Source organism: Camarhynchus parvulus, unplaced genomic scaffold (genome assembly GCF_901933205.1).
Source record: "Camarhynchus parvulus unplaced genomic scaffold, STF_HiC, whole genome shotgun sequence".
NCBI lineage: Eukaryota > Metazoa > Chordata > Aves > Passeriformes > Thraupidae > Camarhynchus > Camarhynchus parvulus.
Window position 1 is genome coordinate 74,353 of NW_022148358.1, and position 21,710 is coordinate 96,062.

At 64.7% G+C, this 21,710-nt stretch overlaps 1 protein-coding gene across 1 annotated transcript; it reads right to left on the reverse strand.

Moving 5' to 3' along the window:
• Positions 1–994: 994 nt before the first annotated feature.
• On the reverse strand, positions 995–19,965 carry LOC115916622 (plasma membrane calcium-transporting ATPase 3-like). The gene is given in 22 exon segments (XM_030970335.1): positions 995–1,309; positions 2,731–2,889; positions 4,459–4,512; positions 4,797–4,894; positions 6,492–6,705; positions 7,419–7,592; positions 7,594–7,611; positions 8,345–8,451; positions 8,528–8,615; positions 9,107–9,292; positions 10,125–10,359; positions 11,383–11,624; positions 12,817–13,059; positions 14,209–14,423; positions 15,006–15,173; positions 15,262–15,303; positions 15,954–16,082; positions 16,153–16,278; positions 17,088–17,348; positions 18,202–18,399; positions 19,039–19,195; positions 19,918–19,965. Coding segments are annotated over 21 exon segments (3,423 nt in total). The 5' UTR covers positions 19,190–19,195; positions 19,918–19,965.
• Positions 19,966–21,710: the final 1,745 nt, after the last annotated feature.

Consider the following 21,710-nt stretch of genomic DNA (forward strand, 5'->3'; position numbering starts at 1 on the left):
ACTCCCCCCCCAGGACCCCTCCCCAAATCCCCCCCCCAATAAGCACAGACCCCCCCTCAGCCTCGGCCGTGTTTAATTCCCACGGGGGGGGCGCACACGAGGGGGGAGGGGTCCCGACCCCGTGCACGCCCCCCCCCAATAAATAATTACAGCAATTAAACCCCAATAAATTAATGAATTAAATTAATTAAAAGCCCCTCAACCCAGATGTGCCCCCCCAAAATAAAACATGGCTTATGGGGGGGGGTCCTCAATTTGGGGGGGGTCCCCAGTTTGAAGGGAGGGGATTCTACAATTTGGGTGGGGGTCCCAATTTGAGGGGGGGTCCCCAATTTCAAATTGGGGGGGGGTCTCCCAATTTGAGAGGGGGGGGTCACTAATTTTAAAGGGACCCAATTTGAGGAGGGGTCCCCAATTTCAGTGGGAGGGGCCCCCAATTTTAAATAGACACAATTTGGGGTGGGGTCCCCCAATTTAAGAGGGGAAGGGTCCCCCAATTTGAGGGGGGGTCCCAATTAGGGAGGGGTCCCCCAATTTTAAAGGGAGGGTTCCCAGTTTCAAAGAGGGGGGGTCCCCAATTTGAGAAGGGCCCACCCCCCCCAGTTTTAAAGGGACCCAATTTTGGGAGGGGTCCCAAATTTGAGGAGGGGGTCCCCAATTTGAGAATGGTCCTGAATTTGAAGGAGGGGATCCCAGATTTTGGGAGGGGTCCCCAATTTCAAATAGACCCAATTTGGGGGGGGGTTCCCCAATTTAAAGAGACCCAATTTGAGGGGGGGTCCCCAATTTCAAATGACCCAATTTGGGGGGGGGGTCCCCCCAATTTAAAGAGACCCAATTTGGGGGGTGTCCCCAATTTAAAGGGACCCAATTTGGGGGGTGTCCCCAATTTAAAGGGACCCAATTTGAGGGGGGGTCCCCAATTTCAAATGACCCAATTTTGGGGGGGGGGGTCCCCAATTTGGGGAGGATTTTGGGGCCCCCCCCCCCCCGCTCAGAGCGAGGTCTCCAGGCTGTGCAGGCGCCCGGGGGGGGGGCAGAAGGGCCCGGGGGGGGCTCGGGGCGGGGGGGGGGCTCTGTGGTTGTTGTTGCGATTTGGGGGGGGGGCGCGGATGGGCGGGGCCTCGCTCTCGGCGTCGGTGTCGTCGATCAGGGGGATGTCGCGGGTGTCCCCGAAAATCAGCTCGGCGTGGGGGGGCACCCCGAAAGGGCCCCCCCCGCCCACGATGAGCCCCAGGGGGGGCTCCGGCCGCGGCAGGGGAGGGGGACCCCCCCCCAAATTGCTGCGGAAGGCGCGGACCACCCGCATCTGGTGGGGGGGGGAGGGGAGAGAATGAGGGTGGGGGCACCCCAAAAATATAAAGTGACACCCCCCACAAAAAAGAAAAAAAGAATTTCCTCCCCCCCCAAAAAAATCCTCCCCAAAAAATCCCCCCCAAAAAATCTCCCCAAAAAATCCCCCCCAAAAAATCCCCCCCGAAAAAATGCCCCCCCAAAAAAATCTCCCCCGAAAAAATTCCCCCCCAAAAAATGCCCTCCAAAAAACCCCCCAAAAAATCCCCCAACCCAAAAAAATCTCCCCAAAAAATGCCTCCCCCCAAAAAAATCCCCCCGAAAAAATCCTCCCCCCCCAAAAAAATGCCCTCCAAAAAATCCCCCCCAAAAAATCCCCCTCCAAAAAATTCCCCCCCCAAAAAAATCCCCCCAAAAAAATATCTCCCCAAAAAATGCCCCCCCAAAAAAATCTCCCCCGAAAAAATCCCCCCCAAAAAAAATCTCCCCCAAAAAAATGCCCCCCCCAAAAAAATCTCCCCGAAAAAATTCCTCCCCCAAAAAAATGCCCTCCAAAAAATCCCCCCCCCCCAAAAATTCCCCCCAAAAATTCCCCCCCAAAAAAATCCCCCCAAAAATTCCCCAGCCCCCCAAAAAAATCCCCCTGGAGTTTTCAACCCCGAATTGAGGAGGGGGACACCCCAAAAAGAGAAAGTGACCCCCCGCAAAAAAATTCCAGGCCCAAAAATTCCCCCCACAAAAAATCCCCTCCCAAAAAAAATCTCCTGCTAAATAATCCCCCCCCAAAAAAAATACTTTTCCCAAAAAATCTTCTCCCCCAAAAACCCCCCAGTGTTTTCAAGCCCGAATTGAGGGGGGGGCACCCCAAGAATATAAAGGGACCCCCCATCCCCATAAAGGAGACCCCAAATTGAGCCCTCCCCCCAAAAACCGGTGTTTTCAATGTCCACCCCCACCAAAAACCCCCTAATTAACCCTAATTAACCCTAATTAACCCTAATTAACCCCCCCAACTAATAACCCCCCCCCCAACGAAAAGATAACACCAAAGACCCCTGGAAAGGCCCCCCAAAAACCCAGGACCCCCCCACAAGAAGACCCTCAAGCCCCCATTTCCCTCCTTTTACCCCAAAAACGCCCAAATTTTGGGATTTTCCGCACATTTGGGGATTTTTTTTCCCGAATTTTGGGGCAAAAATGAGAATTTTGGGGGGTGGGAGACCCTCCCCAAACCCCCTGAACACTCCAAACCCCCCCAAAATCCTCCCCTAAAAGACCCCCAAACTCCCCATTTTCCCCCTGGGAATTCCCAAATTTTGGGATTTTCTCCCCGAATTTTGGAACTTCTCCCAAATTTCAGGATTTCCCCCCCAAATTTCAGGCGGAAAGGAGGGGAATTTCGCGGGGGGTGGGGTTATTTTGGGGAGGGGGTCTCACCTGGGTCTGGATGCGGCTCAAGCCCCTGACCCACAGAACCTTCCCCCGGCGCAGCTCGGCCGCGTCCAGCTCGGCCTGGTCAGCGTGGCCGGAGCCCTCCGGCCACTGACCGCCCGAGGGGCCGGGGCACTGCGGCCCCCCCGGGACACACACCAGCACCTTTGGGGACAGGGGGACAATGGGGACACCTTGGGGACACCTTGGGGACACCCTGGGGTCAGTGGTGTCACCTTGCAGGGACACCATGGGGACACCCTGGGGCCACTGGGGGCCACTGGGGTCGGGGGGCACTGCGGCCCCCCCGGGACACACACCAGCACCTTTGGGGACAGGGGGACAATGGGGACACCCTGGGGACACCCTGGGGACATTGGGGACACCCTGGGGACACCTTGGGGACACCCTGGGGACACCCTGGGGACACTGGGGTCAGTGGGGTCATTGGGCTCCGGCCACTGACCGCCCGAGGGGCTGGGACACTGCGGCCCCCCCAGGACACACACCAGCACCTGGGGACAGGGGGACAATGGGGACACCCTGGGGACACTCCAGGGACACCCTGGGGTCAGTGGGGTCACTGCAGGCCACTGACCACCCGAGTGGCCGGAGCGCTGCGGCCCCTGGGGTCACACCTGGAGCCTCTGGGGACAGTGGGGACGCTGTGGGCTGGGACACAGGGGCCCGTGGGAGGGGGCTGGGCTGGGGCCCCAGTGAGCAGGGGGGCCCCCGGGGGACAGCCCCCGGGGGCGTGGGGCCCAGGTGAGTGCGGGGGCTCCAGGTGGGCGTGGCTCCCACGGTGGGCTGGGCCCCAGGGAGCAGGGCCCCACGGCTGCTCCCACGTGGGCGTGCCCAGGGGAGCAGCCCAGGGGGACACCTGGGCGTGGCTCCCAGGACCCGGGGGACAGGTGGGCGTGGCTCCCACGTGGGCGTGGCTCCCAGGTGAGCAGGGGGTCCCGCCAGGGGGCCTCCCGCGTGACGTGCTCCCAGGGGTGGCAGGGGCGCCCCAGGTGGGCGGGGCTCCCACGTGGGCGTGGCTCCCAGGTGAGCAGGGGATCCCCAGGTGGGCGGGGCTCCCACGTGGGCGTGGCTCCCAGGTGAGCAGGGGGTCCCCAGGTGGGCGGGGCCGGTGTGGGCATCCTGTCCCCAGAGGCGCGTCCCCGCGGGGGCACCAGAGCCCTGCTGGGGCGGGGGCGCTGGGCACGACTGGGCAGCACCTGGGGGGGCCGGGGGACGGGTCCACAGGCTGACACCCCAGTCACCCCGGTGCCCCAAATGTGCCCACAATGTCCCTGGGTCGTGTCCCAGGTGAGCAGGGGGTGCTGAGGACGATGGCCCAGAAGTTGGGACACATCCCTGGGTGTCCCCAGGGTCCTTCCCAAGCCCAAAACTCCCACTGCAGCCTGTCAGGACATTGTCTCCAAGTGTCCCCCAGGTGTCCCCAGCTGTCCCCCAGGTGTCCCCAGGTGTCCGGGGCCCACCAGGTGGGCGGGGCCCCAGGGTGAGCAGGGGGATCCCCAGAGTGGGGTTGGCGGGGCCCCCAGCGGCCTGTGTGCCCCCATGTCCGAGTAGGTGTCCCCAGGTGTCCCAATGTGTCCCCACGTGGCGTCCCCAGGTGCCCAGGGGTCCCCAGCTGGCCCGTGTCCCACGTGCGGCGTGGTTCCCAGGACGTGAGCAGAAGGGGTCCCCAGGTGGGCGGGGCTCCCTCGCGGGTGGGCGGGGTCTCCGTACCTGTCCCCAGACGAGCTCCCCACGAACGTGTGAAGATGATGGAGAACTGCTCGGCTGAGCGGGAGCAGCTGAAGGGCTTCCGAACGATCAAACAGCACCTGGGGGGGGGGACACGGGGGTCACACAGCCACCCGGACACCCCCAGCCACCCGGGCCCCAAAACCCCTGGCCCCCATGACCTGGACAAGGGGAGGGGGCATGGCCCAGGACTTGGGACACCTGCCCCCAACCCAAACTCACCAACTTGCTCCAGAGCCTACCATCCGTGTCCACTGGGACAAGTGCCAGGACGATGGCGGAGATGGGGACACTATGGGGACACCCTTGGGGACACTCACGTGGGGACATGGAGCTGCATCAGCACGACGGTGTGGAAGACTGATGGGGAGCGCTGCTCTGAGGGTGGCGCGTGCGTCGATGTCAAACAGCACCTCCCCTGGGGGGACACGTGGGGACACTCGTGGGGACATGGGGACACTCATGGGGACACCCTTGGGGACACTCATGGGGACATGGGGATACCGCTGGGGACACTCATGGGGACATGGGGACACTCATGGGGACAGCGCTGCTCCAAGGACGGCGCGTGCCGTCAATGTCAAACAGCACCTCCCCTGTGGGGACACATGGGGACACTCGTGGGGACACCCCTGGGGACATGGCTGTGGGTGTGGGAAATCCTCTCCTGTGTCCCCTGTCCCCTGTCCGTGTCACTGACCAGCGAAGAGCAGGGTGAAGATGACCAGCAGCTGGTAGGGCATGTGTCCCACCATGTCCCACCATGTCCCCATGTGTCCCCATCACCTGGATGTCCCTGTCCCCAGTGTCACTGACCAGCGAAGAGCAGGGTGAAGATGACCAGCAGCTGGTAGGGCATGTGTCCCACCGTGTCCCACCATGTCCCACCATGTCCCCATGTCCCCATGTGTCCCCATCACCTGGGTGTCCCCAGTGTCACTGACCGGTGAAGAGCAGGGTGAAGATGACCAGCAGCTGGTAGGGCATGTGTCCCACCATGTCCCACCATGTCCCACCATGTCCCCATGTGTCCCCATGTGTCCCCATCACCTGGGTGTCCCCAGTGTCACTGACCGGTGAAGAGCAGGGTGAAGATGACCAGCAGGTGGGGATGACCAGAAGGGCATGTGTCCCACCGTGTCCCACCGTGTCCCCATGTGTCCCCATCACCTGGGTGTCCCCAGTGTCACTGACCGGCGAAGAGCAGGGTGAAGATGACCAGCAGCTTGTAGGGCATGTGTCCCACCGTGTCCCACCATGTCCCACCCTGTCCCCATGTGTCCCACTGTGTCCCACCATGTCCCGACTGGGTAAACCAGCGTGGGATACCCACGTGTCCCACCGTGTCCCACCATGTCCCCATGTGTCCCCATCACCTGGGTGGCCCCAGTGTCACTGACCAGCGAAGAGCAGGGTGAAGATGACCAGCAGCTGGTAGGGCATGTGTCCCACCATGTCCCACCATGTCCCCATGTGTCCCACTGTGTCCCACCATGACCCACCTTGTCCCACCTTGTCCCACTGCGTCCCCATGTGTCCCCATGTGTCCCCATGTGTCCCCATCACCTGGGTGGCCCCAGTGTCACTGACCGGCGAAGAGCAGGGTGAAGATGACCAGCAGCTTGTAGGGCATGTGTCCCACCATGTCCCACCGTGTCCCACCATGTCCCACCATGTCCCACCATGTCCCCATGTGTCCCCATGTGTCCCCATCACCTGGGTGGCCCCAGTGTCACTAGACGACGCAGGGTGAAGATGACCAGCAGCTTGTAGGGCATGTGTCCCACCATGTCCCACCGTGTCCCACCATGTCCCACCATGTCCCACCATGTCCCCATGTGTCCCCATGGGTCCCCATGTGTCCCCATCACCTGGGTGTCCCCAGTGTCACTGACCGGTGAAGAGCAGGGTGAAGATGACCAGCAGCTTGTAGGGCATGTGTCCCACCGTGTCCCACCATGTCCCCATGTGTCCCCATGGGTCCCCATCACCTGGGTGTCCCCAGTGTCACTGACCGGCGAAGAGCAGGGTGAAGATGACCAGCAGCTGGTAGGCGGCGTGGCCCAGGATGTTGCGCAGCATGGTGCCGGACACCAGCGGGTGGTCGCGGCCGTAGGGCCGGCGCAGCAGCAGCGCCTCCGTGGGCGGCTCCGTGGCCAGCGCCAGCGAGGCCAAGGTGTCCATGATCAGGTTCACCCACAGCATCTGCACCGCCTTCAGCGGAGAGTCCTGCGCACAGGTGGGCACAGGTGAGCTCAGGTGGGCACAGGTGAGCTCAGGTGTGCTCAGAGGAATGGGACAGGTGAGCTCAGGTGGGCACAGGTGGCTCAGGTGAGCTTAGGTGGCTCAGAGGAACAGGGACAGGTGGCACAGGTGAGCTCAGGTGGGCACATGTGGCTCAGAGGAATGGGACAGGTGAGCTCAGGTGAGCTCAGGTGGGCACAGGTGAGCTCAGGTGAGCTCAGGTGGCTCAGAGGAATGGGACAGGTGGCACAGGTGAGCTCAGGTGGGCACAGGTGGCTCAGAGGAATGGGACAGGTGAGCTCAGGTGAGCTCAGGTGGGCACAGGTGGCTCAGAGGAATGGGACAGGTGAGCTCAGGTGAGCTCAGGTGAGCTCAGGTGAGCTTAGGTGGCTCAGAGGAACAGGGACAGGTGGCACAGGTGAGCTCAGGTGGGCACAGGTGAGCTCAGGTGGCTCACAGGAATGGGACAGGTGGGGACAGAGATGGGACAGGTGAGCACAGAGGGACTGTGTGACGCAGGCCCAGGTGACCCTACCTGGGCAGGTGACCCTTCACCTGTGTCATGGAGGTACCAGTGACAGCCACAATGACACCCCCCATGTCCCACCCGCCCAGGTGAGCTCACCTGGGTGATGCAGGCGCCGGTGAAGGCCACGATGACCATTCCCCCCATGTCCCACCCGCCCAGGTGAGCTCACCTGGGTGATGCAGGCGCCGGTGAAGGCCACGATGACGGCCACCACGTTGACGGTGAGCTGGAACTGCAGGAACTTGGCGATGCTGTCGTAGACGTTGCGGCCCCACATGACGGCCTTGACGATGCTCGAGAAGTTGTCGTCGGTCAGGATGATGTCCGAGGCCTCCTTGGCCACGATCCGTGCCCGCGATGCCCTGGGGACACGGACAGGTGACACACCCAGGTGGGCACAGGTGACACTCAGGTGGGCACAGGTGACACCCAGGTGGGCACAGGGATGAGGAACCCCGTGGTAGGTCCCCAAGGTAGGACAAACCCTTCAGGTGACCCCCAGGTAGCACGAGGGATGACCCCGTGGTAGATCCCCAAGGTGACACCAAGGTGACACCCAGGTGACCCTCAGGTGGGCACAGGTGACCCCCAGGTGGCCACAGGGATGGGGAGGGGTCCCCATTTTGGGAGGGGGAGGTCTGGAGTCTTGGGGGTCCCATTTTCAGGAAGGGTCTTGAGAGTCCAAATTTGGGGAGGGGTCCCGGGAATCCCAAACTGGGGAGGATACTCAGGGGTCCCAATTTGGGGAGGGGTCTCAGGGGTCCCAATTTTGAGTGGGGTTCTGGGGGGGTCCCAATTCGGGACTGTTCTCCCATTTTGGGGAGGGGTTCTGGGGGTCCCAATCCAAGAGGGTTCTCAAGGGTCGCATTTCAGGGAGGGGTCCCATTTTGAGGAGGGGTCCCGCTGTTTGTTTGGGGAGGGGTCCCATTTTGAGGAGGGGTCTCATTTTGAGGAGGAATCTCATTTCAGGGAGGGGCTACGCTATTTGGAGAGGGGTCCTGCTATCTGGGGAAGGTTCCCATTTCGGAGAGGGGTCCCATTTCGGGGAGGGGTCCCATTTTGGGGAGGGGTCCCATTTTGGGGAGGGGGCGTTACCATGGCGAACCCCACATCGGCCTTTTTGAGGGCGGGGCCGTCGTTGGTGCCATCGCCGGTGACAGCCACGACCTGGCGCTGGTCCCCGATGGTGCTGTCGATGATCCCTGGGGACAGGTGGGGGGCACAGGTGAGACCCCCGAGACCCCCCAGCCCCCCCGGGACCCCTCCCCAAATTCGCACCTTTCACCAGGGTGTGTTTGTCGGTGGGCGATGACCGAGCCAGGACCCTCAGCTTGGGCCACACCTTGTCCAGGCGCTCCTGCTCCACCTGGGGCGAATTGAGGGGGTGGGACCCCCGGGGACCCCCCCGGGACCCCCAAGGACCCCTCCAGGGTCACCTGAACCACCCCAGACATCCCCACACACCGTGGCCAGGTGCTCCTGCTCCACCTGGGGGGTTCGGGGGGTGTGAGACCCCCGGGGACCCCCCCAGGGACACCCCGAGACCCCTGGGGACCCCTCCAGTCCCTCCCAGTCCCCATCCCAGTGTCCCCAGTGTCCCCAGCGCCACCTCGCCGCGGTCGTTGCGGATGCGCCGGTTGAAGTCCTTCCCCTCCAGGCACAGCCAGTGTCCCCCATTGTCCCCAACTGTCCCCAATCCCCATCCCAGTGTCCCCAGTGTCCCCAGTGTCCCCAGCGCCACCTCGCGCGCGTGGTTGCGGATCCGGTTGAAGTCCTTCCCAGGCACAGCCAGTGTCCCCCATTGTCCCCAACTGTCCCCAATCCCCATCCCAGTGTCCCCAGTGTCCCCAGCGGCACCTCGCCGCGGTCGTTGCGGATGCGCCGGTTGAAGTCCTTCCCCTCCAGGCACAGCCAGTCGCCGCCGCCGCCCGCGGGGAGGATCCCGCACTTGGCCGCGATGGCGCGCGCCGTGTCCAGGTTGTCGCCTGTCACCATCCGCACCGTGATCCCCGCGCGCTGGCACTTCCGGATGGCCTCGGGCACCTGCCACACGCACCCGTGCCCGTCCTGTCCCCGCGGTGTCCCCGCAGCGCCGCCCTCCTGTCCCCGGTGTCCCCCGTGTGTCCCCTCAGTCTCCCCTTTGTCCCCATTTCCCCCCATGTCCCCACGCTGCCCCATGTCCTCATGTCCCCATTTCCCCCCATGTCCCCATTTGCCCCCCATGTCCCCCAGTGTCCCCAATCCCCTCATGTCCCCTTTGTCCCCTCATGTCCCCTTTGTCCTCATTGCCCCCCATATCCCAATGCCTCCACGCCCCCCCATGTCCCCCACACCCCCACATCTCCTTTGTCCCAATGTCCCCCCATGTCCCCATCTCCCCCCATCCCCCCCCATGTCCCCACGCCCCTCCATGCCCCCCATGTCTCCATTTCCCCCTCATGTCCCCTTTGTCCCCCCATGTCCCCATTTCACCTCCATGTCCCCATGTCCCCCCAATGTCCCACACCCCCCCGTGTCCCCTTTGTCGCCACTTCCCCCCATGTCCCCATTTCACCTCCATGTCCCCATGTCCCCCCATGTCCCCACACCCCCCATGTCCCCCCCACATCCCCATCTCCCCCCATGTTCCCATTTCCCTCCCATGCCCCCATTCCCCCCCGTGTCCCCACGCACCCCCGTGTCCCCATTTCCCCCCACGCCCCCATGTCCCCCCCATGTCCCCATGTCCCCCACACGCCCCCCGTGTCCCCACCCCCCACCCCCCCCGTGTCCCCGTGTTCCCACGCCCCCCATGTCCCCATTTCCCCCGTGTCCCCGTGTCCCCATTTCCCCACGCCCCCCCCCCCCGTGTCCCCAGGTCCCCGCGTCCCCGCACCTCGGGCCGCACGGGGTCCTCGATGCCCACGATGGCGATGCAGGTGAGCTCCCCGACCACGGCGGCCTCGTCGTCCCAGGGCGGCTCGGGCCGGGCGGGGAAGTCGCGGAAGGCGAGGGCGAGGGTCCGCAGCCCCCCCGCCGCCATCGGCTCCACCACGCGCCGCACCAGCTCCTCCCGCTCCGGCCCCCCCAGCGCCCGCGGGGCGCCCCCCGCGTCCAGCATCGAGGTGCACCTGGGGGGGGGGGGGGACAGGTGAGTCGGGGGGGACAGGTGAGTCAGGGGGGACAGGGGTTATGGGAACCCCCCCGCGTCCAGCATCGATGTGCACCTGGTGGGGGGGGACAGGTGAGTCAGGGGGGACAGGTGAGTCAGGGGGGGACAGGTGAGGGGGGTCAGGGGTTATGGGAACCCCCCCGCGTCCAGCATCGATGTGCACCTGGCGGGGGGGGACAGGTGAGTCAGGGGGGGACAGGTGAGTCGGGGGGGACAGGTGAGTCGGGGGGGACAGGTGAGGGGGGTCAGGGGTTATGGGAACCCCCCTGTGTCCAGCATCGAGGTGCACCTGATTGGGGCGGGGGACAGGTGAGTCGGGGGGGACAGGGAGTCAGGGGAGGGGGCTCAGGGGTTATGGGAAGAGGTTATGGGGTCGGGGAGGGGGTTATGGGACCCCTCCCATGTCCATTATCGAGGTGCACCTGATGGGGGGGGACAGGTGAGTCAGGGGGGACAGGTGAGGGGGGTCAGGGGTTATGGGACCCACCCCCTCCGTGTCCAGCATCGAGGTGCACCTGGCGGGGGGGGACAGGTGAGTCAGGGGAGGGGTCCCAGGTAGGTCAGGGGGCCCCCGCAGGTTCCAGGATGGAGCTGCACCTGGGGGAGGCATCGGGGGCTCTTGGGAGCCCCTTTTAGACTCCCCAGGTGTATTTTGGGGTTGTTTTACACCTCCCCAGGTGTGCCCCCCCCCCACCTGCGCAGCACCATCTCGGAGGCGCCCTTGCAGAGCAGCCGGTACCATCCCCCCTGCACAGGTTTGTGCCCAGGTGTGCCCAGGTGTGCTCAGGTGTGCCCCCCAGGTGTCCCCAGGTGTGCCCAGGTGTCCCCAGGTGTGCCCAGGTGTGCCCAGGTGTCCCCAGGTGTGCCCAGGTGTGCTCAGGTGTGCCCCCCAGGTGTCCCCAGGTGTGCCCAGGTGTCCCCAGGTGTCCCCAGGTGTGCCCAGGTGTGCCCCCCAGGTGTGCCCAGGTGTGCCCCCCCTCACCTGCGCAGCACCATCTCGGAGGCGCCCTTGCAGAGCAGCCTGTAGCCCCCCCCGGGCCGGCGGGTCACGGTGCTCATGGATTTGCGCTCCGAGTTGAAGGTGAACACCTTGACCAGGTGCTCCTCGGGCACCTGCGCCCGCTCGGCCTCGGGGTCGCGGCCCAGCCCCAGCGCCAGCCCCAGCAGGGCACACTCGGTCTTGTTGCCCACGTGGCGAGGGAGGGCCCCGGGCGCTTCGGGGGGCTGGGAAAGGGGCGACAGGTGAGGGGGGCAGGTAAAGGGGCAGGTAAAGGGGGTGGGGGCAGGTAAAGGGGACAGGTAAAGGGGGGGAAAGGTGAGGGGGGCAGGTAAAGGGGCAGGTAAAGGGGCAGATAAAGGGGACAGGTAAAGGGGGCAGGTGAGAGGGGCAGGTAAAGGAGGTGAGGGCAGGTAAAGGGGGCAGGTAAAAGGGACAGGTGAGGGGGGCAAGTGAGGGGGGCAGGTAAAGGGTGTGGGGGCAGGTAAAAGGGATCAGGGGGCAGTAAAGGGGTGAGGGGGCAGGTAAAGGGGCAGGTAAAGGGGGTGGGGGCAGGTAAAGAGGGTCAGGGCGCAGGTAAAGGGGGTAATTATGGGGACAGGGGGCACATAAAGGGGGCAGGAAAGGGGATGAGGGGGGCAGGTAAAGGGGCGGGGCAGGTAAAAGGGATCCGGGGGCAGTAAAGGGGATGAGGGGGGCAGGTAAAGGGGCGGGGCAGGTAAAAGGGGCAGGGACAGGTAAAGGGGGTGAGAGGGGCAAGTAAAAGGGGTGGGGGCAGGTAAAGGGGGTAATTATGAGCACAGGGGATACGTAAAAGGGGCAGGTAAAGGGGGTGGGAGGGCAAAAAACTCCCCTCAAATCCCCCCCAAAACCCCACAATCCCCCGCCCAGACCCCCCCCAGACCCCTCCCAGTGCCCCTCACCAGTATCCTACCGGTGTAGGCGCTGTTGATGCTGATGGCCTGGGCTCATAACCCCCCCCAAAACCCCCTAAATTCCCCCAAAATCACCTCCTAGACCCCTCCCAGTGCCCCTCACCAGGATCTTGCTGGTGTAGGCGCTGTTGGTGCCAATGGCTTGTGCCCATAACCCCCCCAAACTCCCCTAAAACCCCCCCAAACGTCCCCCAAACTCCCCTAAAACCCCCCCAGGTCACCCCAAACTCCCCCAAAACCCCTCCCAGTGCCTCCCAGTGCCTCCCAGTTGCCCTGACCAGGATCTTGCTGGTGTAGGCGCTGTTGGTGCCAATGGCTTGTGCCCATAACCCCCCCAAACTCCCCTAAAAGCCCCCCAAACCCCCCCCAAACTCTCCTAAAACCCCCCCAAACGTCCCCCAATTCCCCTAAATCCCCCCCAGATCACCCCAAACTGCCCCAAAACCCCTCCCAGTGCCTCCCAGTGCCTCCCAGTTGCCCTGACCAGGATCTTGCTGGTGTAGGCGCTGTTGATGGCGATGGCCTGGGCCAGCAGGTCCAGCGTGGGGGGCGCCAGGGCGGCGGGGGCCGGGGGGCGGCTGAAGTGGGACCCCCCCACGAAGGCCTGCACCACCGTCATGCGGTTGGTGGTCAGCGTGCCCGTCTTGTCCGAGCAGATGGCCGTGGCGTTGCCCATGGTCTCGCACGCGTCCAGGTGCCGCACCAGGTTGTTGTCCTTCATCATTTTCTGGGGGGGGTGGAGAAAGGAGGGAATTTGGGGGGAAAAATGGGGAAAAATGGGGAAAAATTGGGGAAAAATTGGGGAGAAATTGGGAAAAAATGGGAAAAATGGGGGGGGGAAAAATAGGGGCAAAATGGGGAGAAAAATGGGGGGAAAGAGGGGGGTAAATGGGGAAAATAGGGGGGAAATGGGAGCAGGTTGTTGTCCTTCATCATTTTCTGGGGGGGAAAAAAATCAGGGAGTTGGGGGAAAATGAGAGTGAAATGGGGAAAATGGGAGGAATGGACATGGATGGACAAATGGACATGGAGGGACAAATGGACATGGAGGGACAAATGGACACGGATGGACAAATGGACATGGAGGGACAAATGGACATGGGGGGACAAATGGACATGGAGGGACTGACGGCCAGATGGACAAATGGACATGGAGGGACAAATGGCCATGGATGGACAAATGGCCATGGATGGACAAATGGACATGGAGGGACAAATGGACATGGATGGACAAATGGACATGGATGGAGAAACGGACATGGATGGACAAATGGACATGGGGGGACAAATGGACATGGATGGAGAAACGGACATGGAGGGACAAACGGACATGGAGGGACAAATGGACATGGATGGAGAAATGGACATGGATGGACAAATGGACATGGGGGCAAGGACATGGAGGCTGACGGAGATGGACAAATGGACATGGAGGGACAAATGGACATGGATGGACAAATGGACATGGATGGAGAAACGGACATGGAGGGACAAACGGACATGGAGGGACAAATGGACATGGATGGAGAAATGGACATGGATGGACAAATGGACATGGGGGGACAAATGGACATGGAGGGACTGACGGCCAGATGGACAAATGGACATGGAGGGACAAATGGACATGGATGGACAAATGGACATGGATGGAGAAACGGACATGGAGGGACAAACGGACATGGAGGGACAAATGGACATGGATGGAGAAATGGACATGGATGGACAAATGGACATGGGGGGACAAATGGACATGGAGGGACTGACGGCCAGATGGACAAATGGACATGGAGGGACAAATGGCCAGATGGCCAGATGGACAACACACAGATGGCCAGACGGCCGGACAGACAAACGGACGCGGACAGACATTCCCCACCTTGACGGAGTAGGCCAGCGAGATGGTGACGGCCAGCGGGAGCCCCTCGGGCACGGCCACCACCAGCACGGTGACGCCGATGATGAAGAACTTGACCCAGTACTGGACGTAGACCGGGGCGCACTCGGCCAGCCAGGGCCGGCCCTGCACCACGAAGGTCTCGATGACGAAGTAGAGCACGAGGATGATGACGGTGATGGCCGACATGGCCAGGCCTGCGCGGGGACACCCTCAGGACACGGTCCCCCCCACGAAAGGTCGCCGTGCCCCTGTCACCCCGTCTGGGGACACCGAGCCCTCTGATGTGCGCGGTCACTGGGGTCAGCTTGGCCGGCTTTGTCCTTCTTGGGGACGCCCTGTGTCCTTGTGCCCACCCTGTGCCTGATGTCCCCACACTCAGGACATGTCCCCAACCCTTTGTCCCCTCACTGGGGACCCCCGACCCCCCAGTCTGCATGGTCAGTTGGGTCACTTTGCCCTGCAGGACCGATTTGTCCTCCTTGGGGACACCTCAGGGACACGTTACTGGCCTGTGGGGTGCCACCATGCTCAGGAAACGTCCCCAAGGTCCCCAACCCTTTGTCCCCTCCTTGGGAACCCTCAACGCCCCAGCTGGGGGCCCTGCAGGACCAATTTGTCCTTCTTGGGGACACCTCGGGGACATGTCCCCACCCTTGGTGTTGTTCAGCCACCCCTCAGGACACGTCCCCAGTGTCCCCAACCTGCCCACAGTGTCCCCGCCCCTCAGGACATGTCCCCAACCCTTTGGCCCCCGATTTGGGGACCCCAGCCCCCACCTGCCTTCCCGATCTGCACGGCCAGCTGGGTCAGCTTGGCCTGGAGCACGGACTTCTCCTTCTTGGTGCCACCTCGGGGCCGTGTCCCCGGCCCGTCGGCCGTGTCCCCTCCCTCGGCGCTCTTCAGCGGCTGCATCTCCATGGCCACCGCCCCGTCCTGCCGCTTGCCTGGGGACACCGGCCACGTGGCAGGGGGACACGGGGGGGGGACACGGGGAGGGGGCTTTGGGGTTGTCCCCACCCGACCCCAAAGCACCTTTGGGTTGTGGGGTGTCCATGGCGCCATCCTGGGGCTTCCCTGTGGGACAAACGGGGGGTGGGGACACCCTGAAATGTGACCCGGGAGGGGGACAGGGAGAGCCCCCGGGGTGGGGACAGGGAGGGGAGCGGCAGTGGTGGCACTGCTGGGGACAGGGATGGGAGGGGTGGAGCACATGGGGACAGAGGGGACAGAGGGTCTGGAGACCGAGGGGACAGAGGGTCTGGAGACCTTGGGGACAGAGTGGGAAAGAGGGTCTGGAGACCTTGGGACAGAGGGGACAGAGGATTTGGAGACCTTGAGGACCCTGGAGACCTCTGGAGATCTTGGGGACAGAGGGTCTGGAGACTTTGGGGACAGAGGGGACAGAGGGGTCTGGACACCTTGGGGACAGAGTGGGAAAGAGGGTCTGGAGACCTTGGGGACAGAAGGTGACAGATCCCACAGGGTCACCAGCCTCCCACAGTGCCACCCAGTGCCACCTCCCATGGGGCCATCAGCCACCCAGTGCCACCTCCCATGGGGCCATCAGCCACCCGTGGTGCCACCCAGTGCCACCTCCCGTGGGGCCATCAGCCACCCACGGTGCCACCCAGCGCCAGATTCCTTGGGGACAGTGCCAAGCAGTGCCAGCCCCCTTGGGGACAGCTCCCACGGAGGCCAGCAGCCACCCCCAGGTGTGGCGTCACCTTTCTTGTCCCTGCCGTCGTCCTCGTCGTCCCCCGCGGCGCCCAGCAGGGTGAAGATGATGCCGCTCTGCGAGTTCACCCCCACGGCCGTCACCACCATCCTGCCCGAGCCCTCCATGACGTGGGTGCCTGGCGGGGACACCGCGGGTCACGGCGCGGTCCCCTGGCTGTCCCCCCCGTGTCCCCAAACGTCCCTCACCCGAGAGCAGCAGCGGGTCCTTGTCCAGGGACTTGCGCACGTGGTCGCTCTCGCCGGTCAGGGCGCTCTCGTCGATCTTGAGGTCGTTGCCCTGGATCAGGACCCCGTCGGCCGGCAGGAGGTCACCTGGGAGGGGAACAGGGCCACCATGGTGTCACCTGGTGTCCTGGGGTGTCCCCAGACCAGGCATCAGGGCTGTGTCACCACGGTGCCACCAGAACTTTGTGGTGTGTCCGGGTGTGACCATGGACCCTGTGATGTCCACGGGAGTGTCCCTGGATCAGGTGTCAGGGCTGTGTCACCATGGTGTGACCAGGACCTTGTGGTGTGTCCTGGTGTGTCCTGATGTCCCCTGGTGTGCCCTCGTGTGCTCATGGTTGTGGGGACACAGGAGGACGTGGGGATGGGGACGCGGTGATGGCATCGGGATGGGGATGGTGACACAAGGGTGGGGACAGAGGATGGGGACACGGGGATGGGGACAGGAATGGCATCAGGATGGGGATGGGGACAGGGGATGGGGACAGGGGATGGGGACAGGAATGGCATCAGGATGGGGATGGTGACACGGGGATTGGGACAGGGGATGGCATTGGTGGGGGGACAGGGGATGGGGACAGAGGATGGGGACACAGGGATGAGGACAGGGGATGGCATTGGGGTGGGGATGGGGACAGGGGATGGCATTGGTAGGGGGACAGGGGATGGGGACACAGGGATGGGGACAGGAATGGCATCAGGATGGGGATGGGGACAGGGGGATTGGGACAAGGGATGGGGACACAGGGATGAGGACAGGGGATGGCACTGGGGTGGGGACAGGGGGTGGGGACAGGGGATGAGGACAGGAGATGCCATCGAGATGACGACATGGGACCCCACCACAACCCCACACCCTCTGTCCCCCCCGTTTCCCCACCCTCTGTGTCACTCACCGTACTTGACCTGCACGACGTCCCCCACCACCAGGTCGGCCACGGGCACCTGTGCCAGGTGTCCCCCGCGCAGGACGGCCACGCGCTGCTCGCGCTCCAGGCGGCTCTGCAGGCCGCGGAACTGGCGCTCCTTGCTCCAGTCGTTGGACGCCGTCACCAGCACCACGCAGGCCACTGAGAGCAGGATGGCCGCGCCCTCGATCCAGCCGGCCTCCGCCTCGCCCTCGGCGTCCTCCGCGCCCCCCGACGCCTGCCCGCACGCTGGGGACGGCGGGACGGAGGTGTCACACGTGGGGACAGCGGTGACACACGTGGGGACAGCGGGACGGAAGTGTCACATGTGGGGACATGGGTGACACACGTGGGGATAGCGGTGACACACGTGGGGACAGCGGGACAGAGGTGTCACATGTGGGGACATGGGCGACACACGTGGGGACATGGGCAACACACGTGGGGACAGCGGGAGGGAGGTGTCACACGTGGGGACAGCGGTGACACACGTAGGGACAGCGGGACAGAGGTGTCACACGTGGGGACAGCGGTGACACACGTGGGGACATGGGCGACACACATGCGGACACGGGCGACACACGTGGGGACAGCGAGACAGAGGTGTCACATGTGAGGACATGGGTGACACACGTGAGGACATGGGCGACACATGTGGGGACACCAGGGACAGAGGTGTGATACGTGGGGACATGGGTGACACACATGAGGTCATGGGCGACACACGTAGGACATGGGTGACACACGTGGGGACACCAGGGACACATGCAGGGACATGGCCAGGGGTGTAGGATATGTGGGATGGGGATTTGGGGACGTGGGGACACAGGGATGAGGATATGGGGACCTGAGGATGGCAGTGAGGATGGGGACAGGGGTGGGGACACAGAGCTGGGGATGGCAGCAGGATGGGGACACAGAGCTGGGGACATGGGGACACAGAGCTGGGGACATGGGGACAGCAGATAGGACACAGGGCAGGGGATGGCAGCAGGATGGGGACACAGGGACGGGGACATGGGGACACAGGGCAGGGCATGGCAGCAGGATGGGGACACAGGACGGGGACACAGTGCCAGGGCCGTGGAGACAGAGGTGTCACCTTCATCGGCGGCGCCAGGGGGGGCGTAGAAGGACAGCCCGAGGGACACGAGCGCGGCCACCTCGAGGATGACGAGGGTGACGTCCTGCAGGGCCTCCCACACCAGCGCCGCGAGGCTCTTGGGGCGCCGCGGGGGGATCCAGTTCCGGCCGAACGTCCGGCGGCGGCGCTCCAGCTCCGGGGGACCCTCGGACAGCCCTGGGGACACCCCTGTCACCCCCACGGCCACCCTGGGGACACCCTTGTCACCCCCACGGCCACCCCGGGGACCCTCGGACAGCCCTGGGGACACGGGTGTCACCCCCACGGCCACCCTGGGGACCCTTGGGTGGTTTTGGAGGGTTCTGGGGGTCTGGGGGGGGGAGAATTTGGGGAGATCCTGGTGGTTCTGGGGGGTTGGGGACATCCCGTGTGGTTTTCCGGGGGTCCCAGGTGATTTTGGGGGATTCTGAGAGTGCCGGGGGGCATTCCCAAGGGTTTCCAAGGGAATGAGGGGTCTGGGGGTGTCGGGGCGGCTTCTGGGGGGTCCCAGTGGGTTCTGGGGGGTTCCGGGGTGTCCCGGCGGGTTTAGGGGATCCCGAGGGGGTTTTGGGGGTTTTGAGGGGCTCCCGGGGGCTTTCCCAAGGGGTTCCAGGGGGTACGGTGGGTTAGGGGGTCCCGAGGGGGGGTGGGTTTTTGGGGCTCCCGGTGGGTTTAGGGGGTCCCGGGGGGGTCGCGGTGGGTTTAGGGGGTCCCGAAGGGGGTCTCGGTGGGTTTTGGGGGCTCCCGGTGGGTTTTGGGGGCTCCCGGTGGGTTTAGGGGGTCCCGGGGGGGTCGCGGTGGGTCGGGGGGCGTTACCGTCGGTGGGGGAGGTGCGCAGGCGGCGGCAGAGCCCCGGGACCCCCCCCAGGTCCCGCTGCAGCCTCAGGAGCGCCTCGGAGCCCCGGAGCTCCATGAGCGCCCGCAGCTCCGGCAGCGCCAGCCCGAAACCCCCCCCGGCGTCCCCCATGGCGGCCTGGGGACAGCGACAGCCATGGGGACGGCGTGGGGACAGCGTGGGGACAGCGTGGGGACAGGGGACAGCCATGGGGACAGCGTGGGGACAGCGTGGGGACAGGGACAGCCATGGGGACAGCGTGGGGACAGCGACAGCGTGAGGACAGCGACAGCCATGGGGACAGCGTGGGGACAGGGGACAGCCATGGGGACGGCGATGGGGACAGCGTGGGGACAGCGATGGGGACAGCGTGGGGACAGCGACAGCCATGGGGACAGCGTGGGGACAGGGACAGCGTGAGGACAGCGACAGCCATGGGGACGGCGTGGGGACAGCCATGGGGACGGCGTGGGGACAGCCATGGGGACAGTGTGGGGACAGCGTGGGGACAGCGACAGCCATGGGGACAGCGTGGGGACAGCGTGGGGACAGCGTGGGGACAGCCATGGGGACACAAGATGGGAACAGGCTTCGGGACAGGGACAGGGTTGGGGACGGGGACAAAGATGGGGGCACAACTGGGGACACGGGGACAGCACTGAGGCCACCGCGGGGGGCCTGGGGACAGGTGTGGGAACATGAGAGCAGTGCTGGGGACAGCACTGGGGACACGGCTGAAGGCTTGGGGACACATCAGAGCCGGGGGACACCGAGCACAGCGCGGGGACAGCAGGAGGGACGGAAGGGGGGACAGCAATGGGGACATGGCTGGGGACAGGGCCAGCGCCACCGCCCCTCACCTGTCAGCGCTGGCGGGGCCTGGGGGGGGTCTCGCCGGGGGGGGCCCGGCCGCCCCCCCTGTCCGGGCCACACCTGGGGACAGCGGGGACACCTGAGGGGACAGCGGGCAGCGGCCCCGCCCCCCGGGGACACCGGTGACCGCCAGTAACTCCCAGTTCCCCCCAGTTCTTCCCCATAACTTCCAGTGCCTCAGTAAATCCCGGTTCGCCTCAGTCCCTCCCGGTCCCCCAGTAAATCCCAGTGCTCCCAGTGCGTCCCAGTCCCTCCCAGTTCCCCCAGTAAATCCCGGACCCTCCCAGTTCCCCCCAGTCCCCCCCAGTTCTCTCAGTCCCGTCTCGCTCCGCCCAAGCCACGCCCCCTCCTGTCCATCCCACGTTTTCAGCCAATCAGCGCCCGCGCCCAGCGCCGAGGCCCCGCCCCCGGCCCTGCGGCGGCGCGCGCGGACTGCGCCAAACGGGGGGCGGGGCCTCGGGGCGGAGGCGGGGCCTTCCAGTCCATATATGGATAAAACCACGCCCACCACGCGGAAAAACCCACCGCCCCCGCGCTGCAAACCCCGCCCACAGCGGGGAAAGCCCCGCCCCCAGCGCGGCACAGCTGGGCACACGTGGGCTCCCAGTAATTCCCAGTAAGTCCCAGTTTGCCCAGTGAGCCCCGGGCAGTCCCAGCGTCCCCAGGAGCTCACGGCTCTCCCAGTGCTCCCAGTATGTCCCAGTTCGCCCAGTGAACCCCAGTAACGCCCAGTGAACCCCAGTAACCCCCAGTTCACCCAGTGAACCCCAGTAACCGCCAGTGCCCCCAGTAACTCCCAGTAACGCCCAGTATGTCCCAGTTCACCCAGTGAATCCCAGTAACCCCCAGTGCCTCCAGAAACTCCCAGTTCACCCAGTAACTCCCAGTACCTCCAGTTCACTCCAGGAACTCCCAGTTCCTGCTCACACCTGTCCCTGACACACCTGGACACACCTGGCCCTATCACACCTGCACATCCCTGACACACCTGGTCACAGCTGGTGACACCGCTCCCCACCACACCTGGCCACCGCTGGCCATGACACCTGGACATTCCCGACACACCTGGACACACCTGGCCACCCCTGTCCCCACCACACCTACACACACCTGGCCATGACACCTGGACAACCCCGACACACCTGGACACACCTGGCCCTGCCACACCTGGGCACTCCTGTCACACCTGGACACACCTGGGCACACCTGGACACACCTGGCCCTGTCACACCTGCCCACCCCTGACACACCTGGCCCTGCCACCCCTGCCCACCCCTGTCCCTGACGCCCGCCCATCCGTGTCACACCTGCTCACAGCTGTCCCCACCACACCTGGCCACCCCTGGCCCGCCCTCCCTCCCCCTCGGCCTCTCACCTGCCCAGGTGCCCCCCCCCCGCTCTCTCCCCCCTCCCCCCGCCTCCCCAGCCCCCCCAAATCCCCCCTCTCCCCCTCCCCCCGCATCCTCCCCCCTTCCCCCTCCCGCAGCCCCGCGCGCTGCCCCCTCCCCCGCCCCTCCCCCGCTCCCCCCGCGCCCCCCACCGAGCACGGAGCCCCCCCGGAGCCCCCCCGACCCCCCCCCGGCCCCGCGGGCCCCCCCCGGTACCGGTCCCGGCCCATCGGTCCCGGCGCTGCGGCGCTGCCGGAGGCGCTGCGGGCCGGGGGCGGGGCCTGCGGGGGGCGGGGCCTGCGGGGAGGCCACGCCCACTGGGTGGGAATCCCCCCCCCATCCCCACCCCCTTCTCCGTCCCCGACGTCGCTGGTGGAGACCACCGGGGTTGT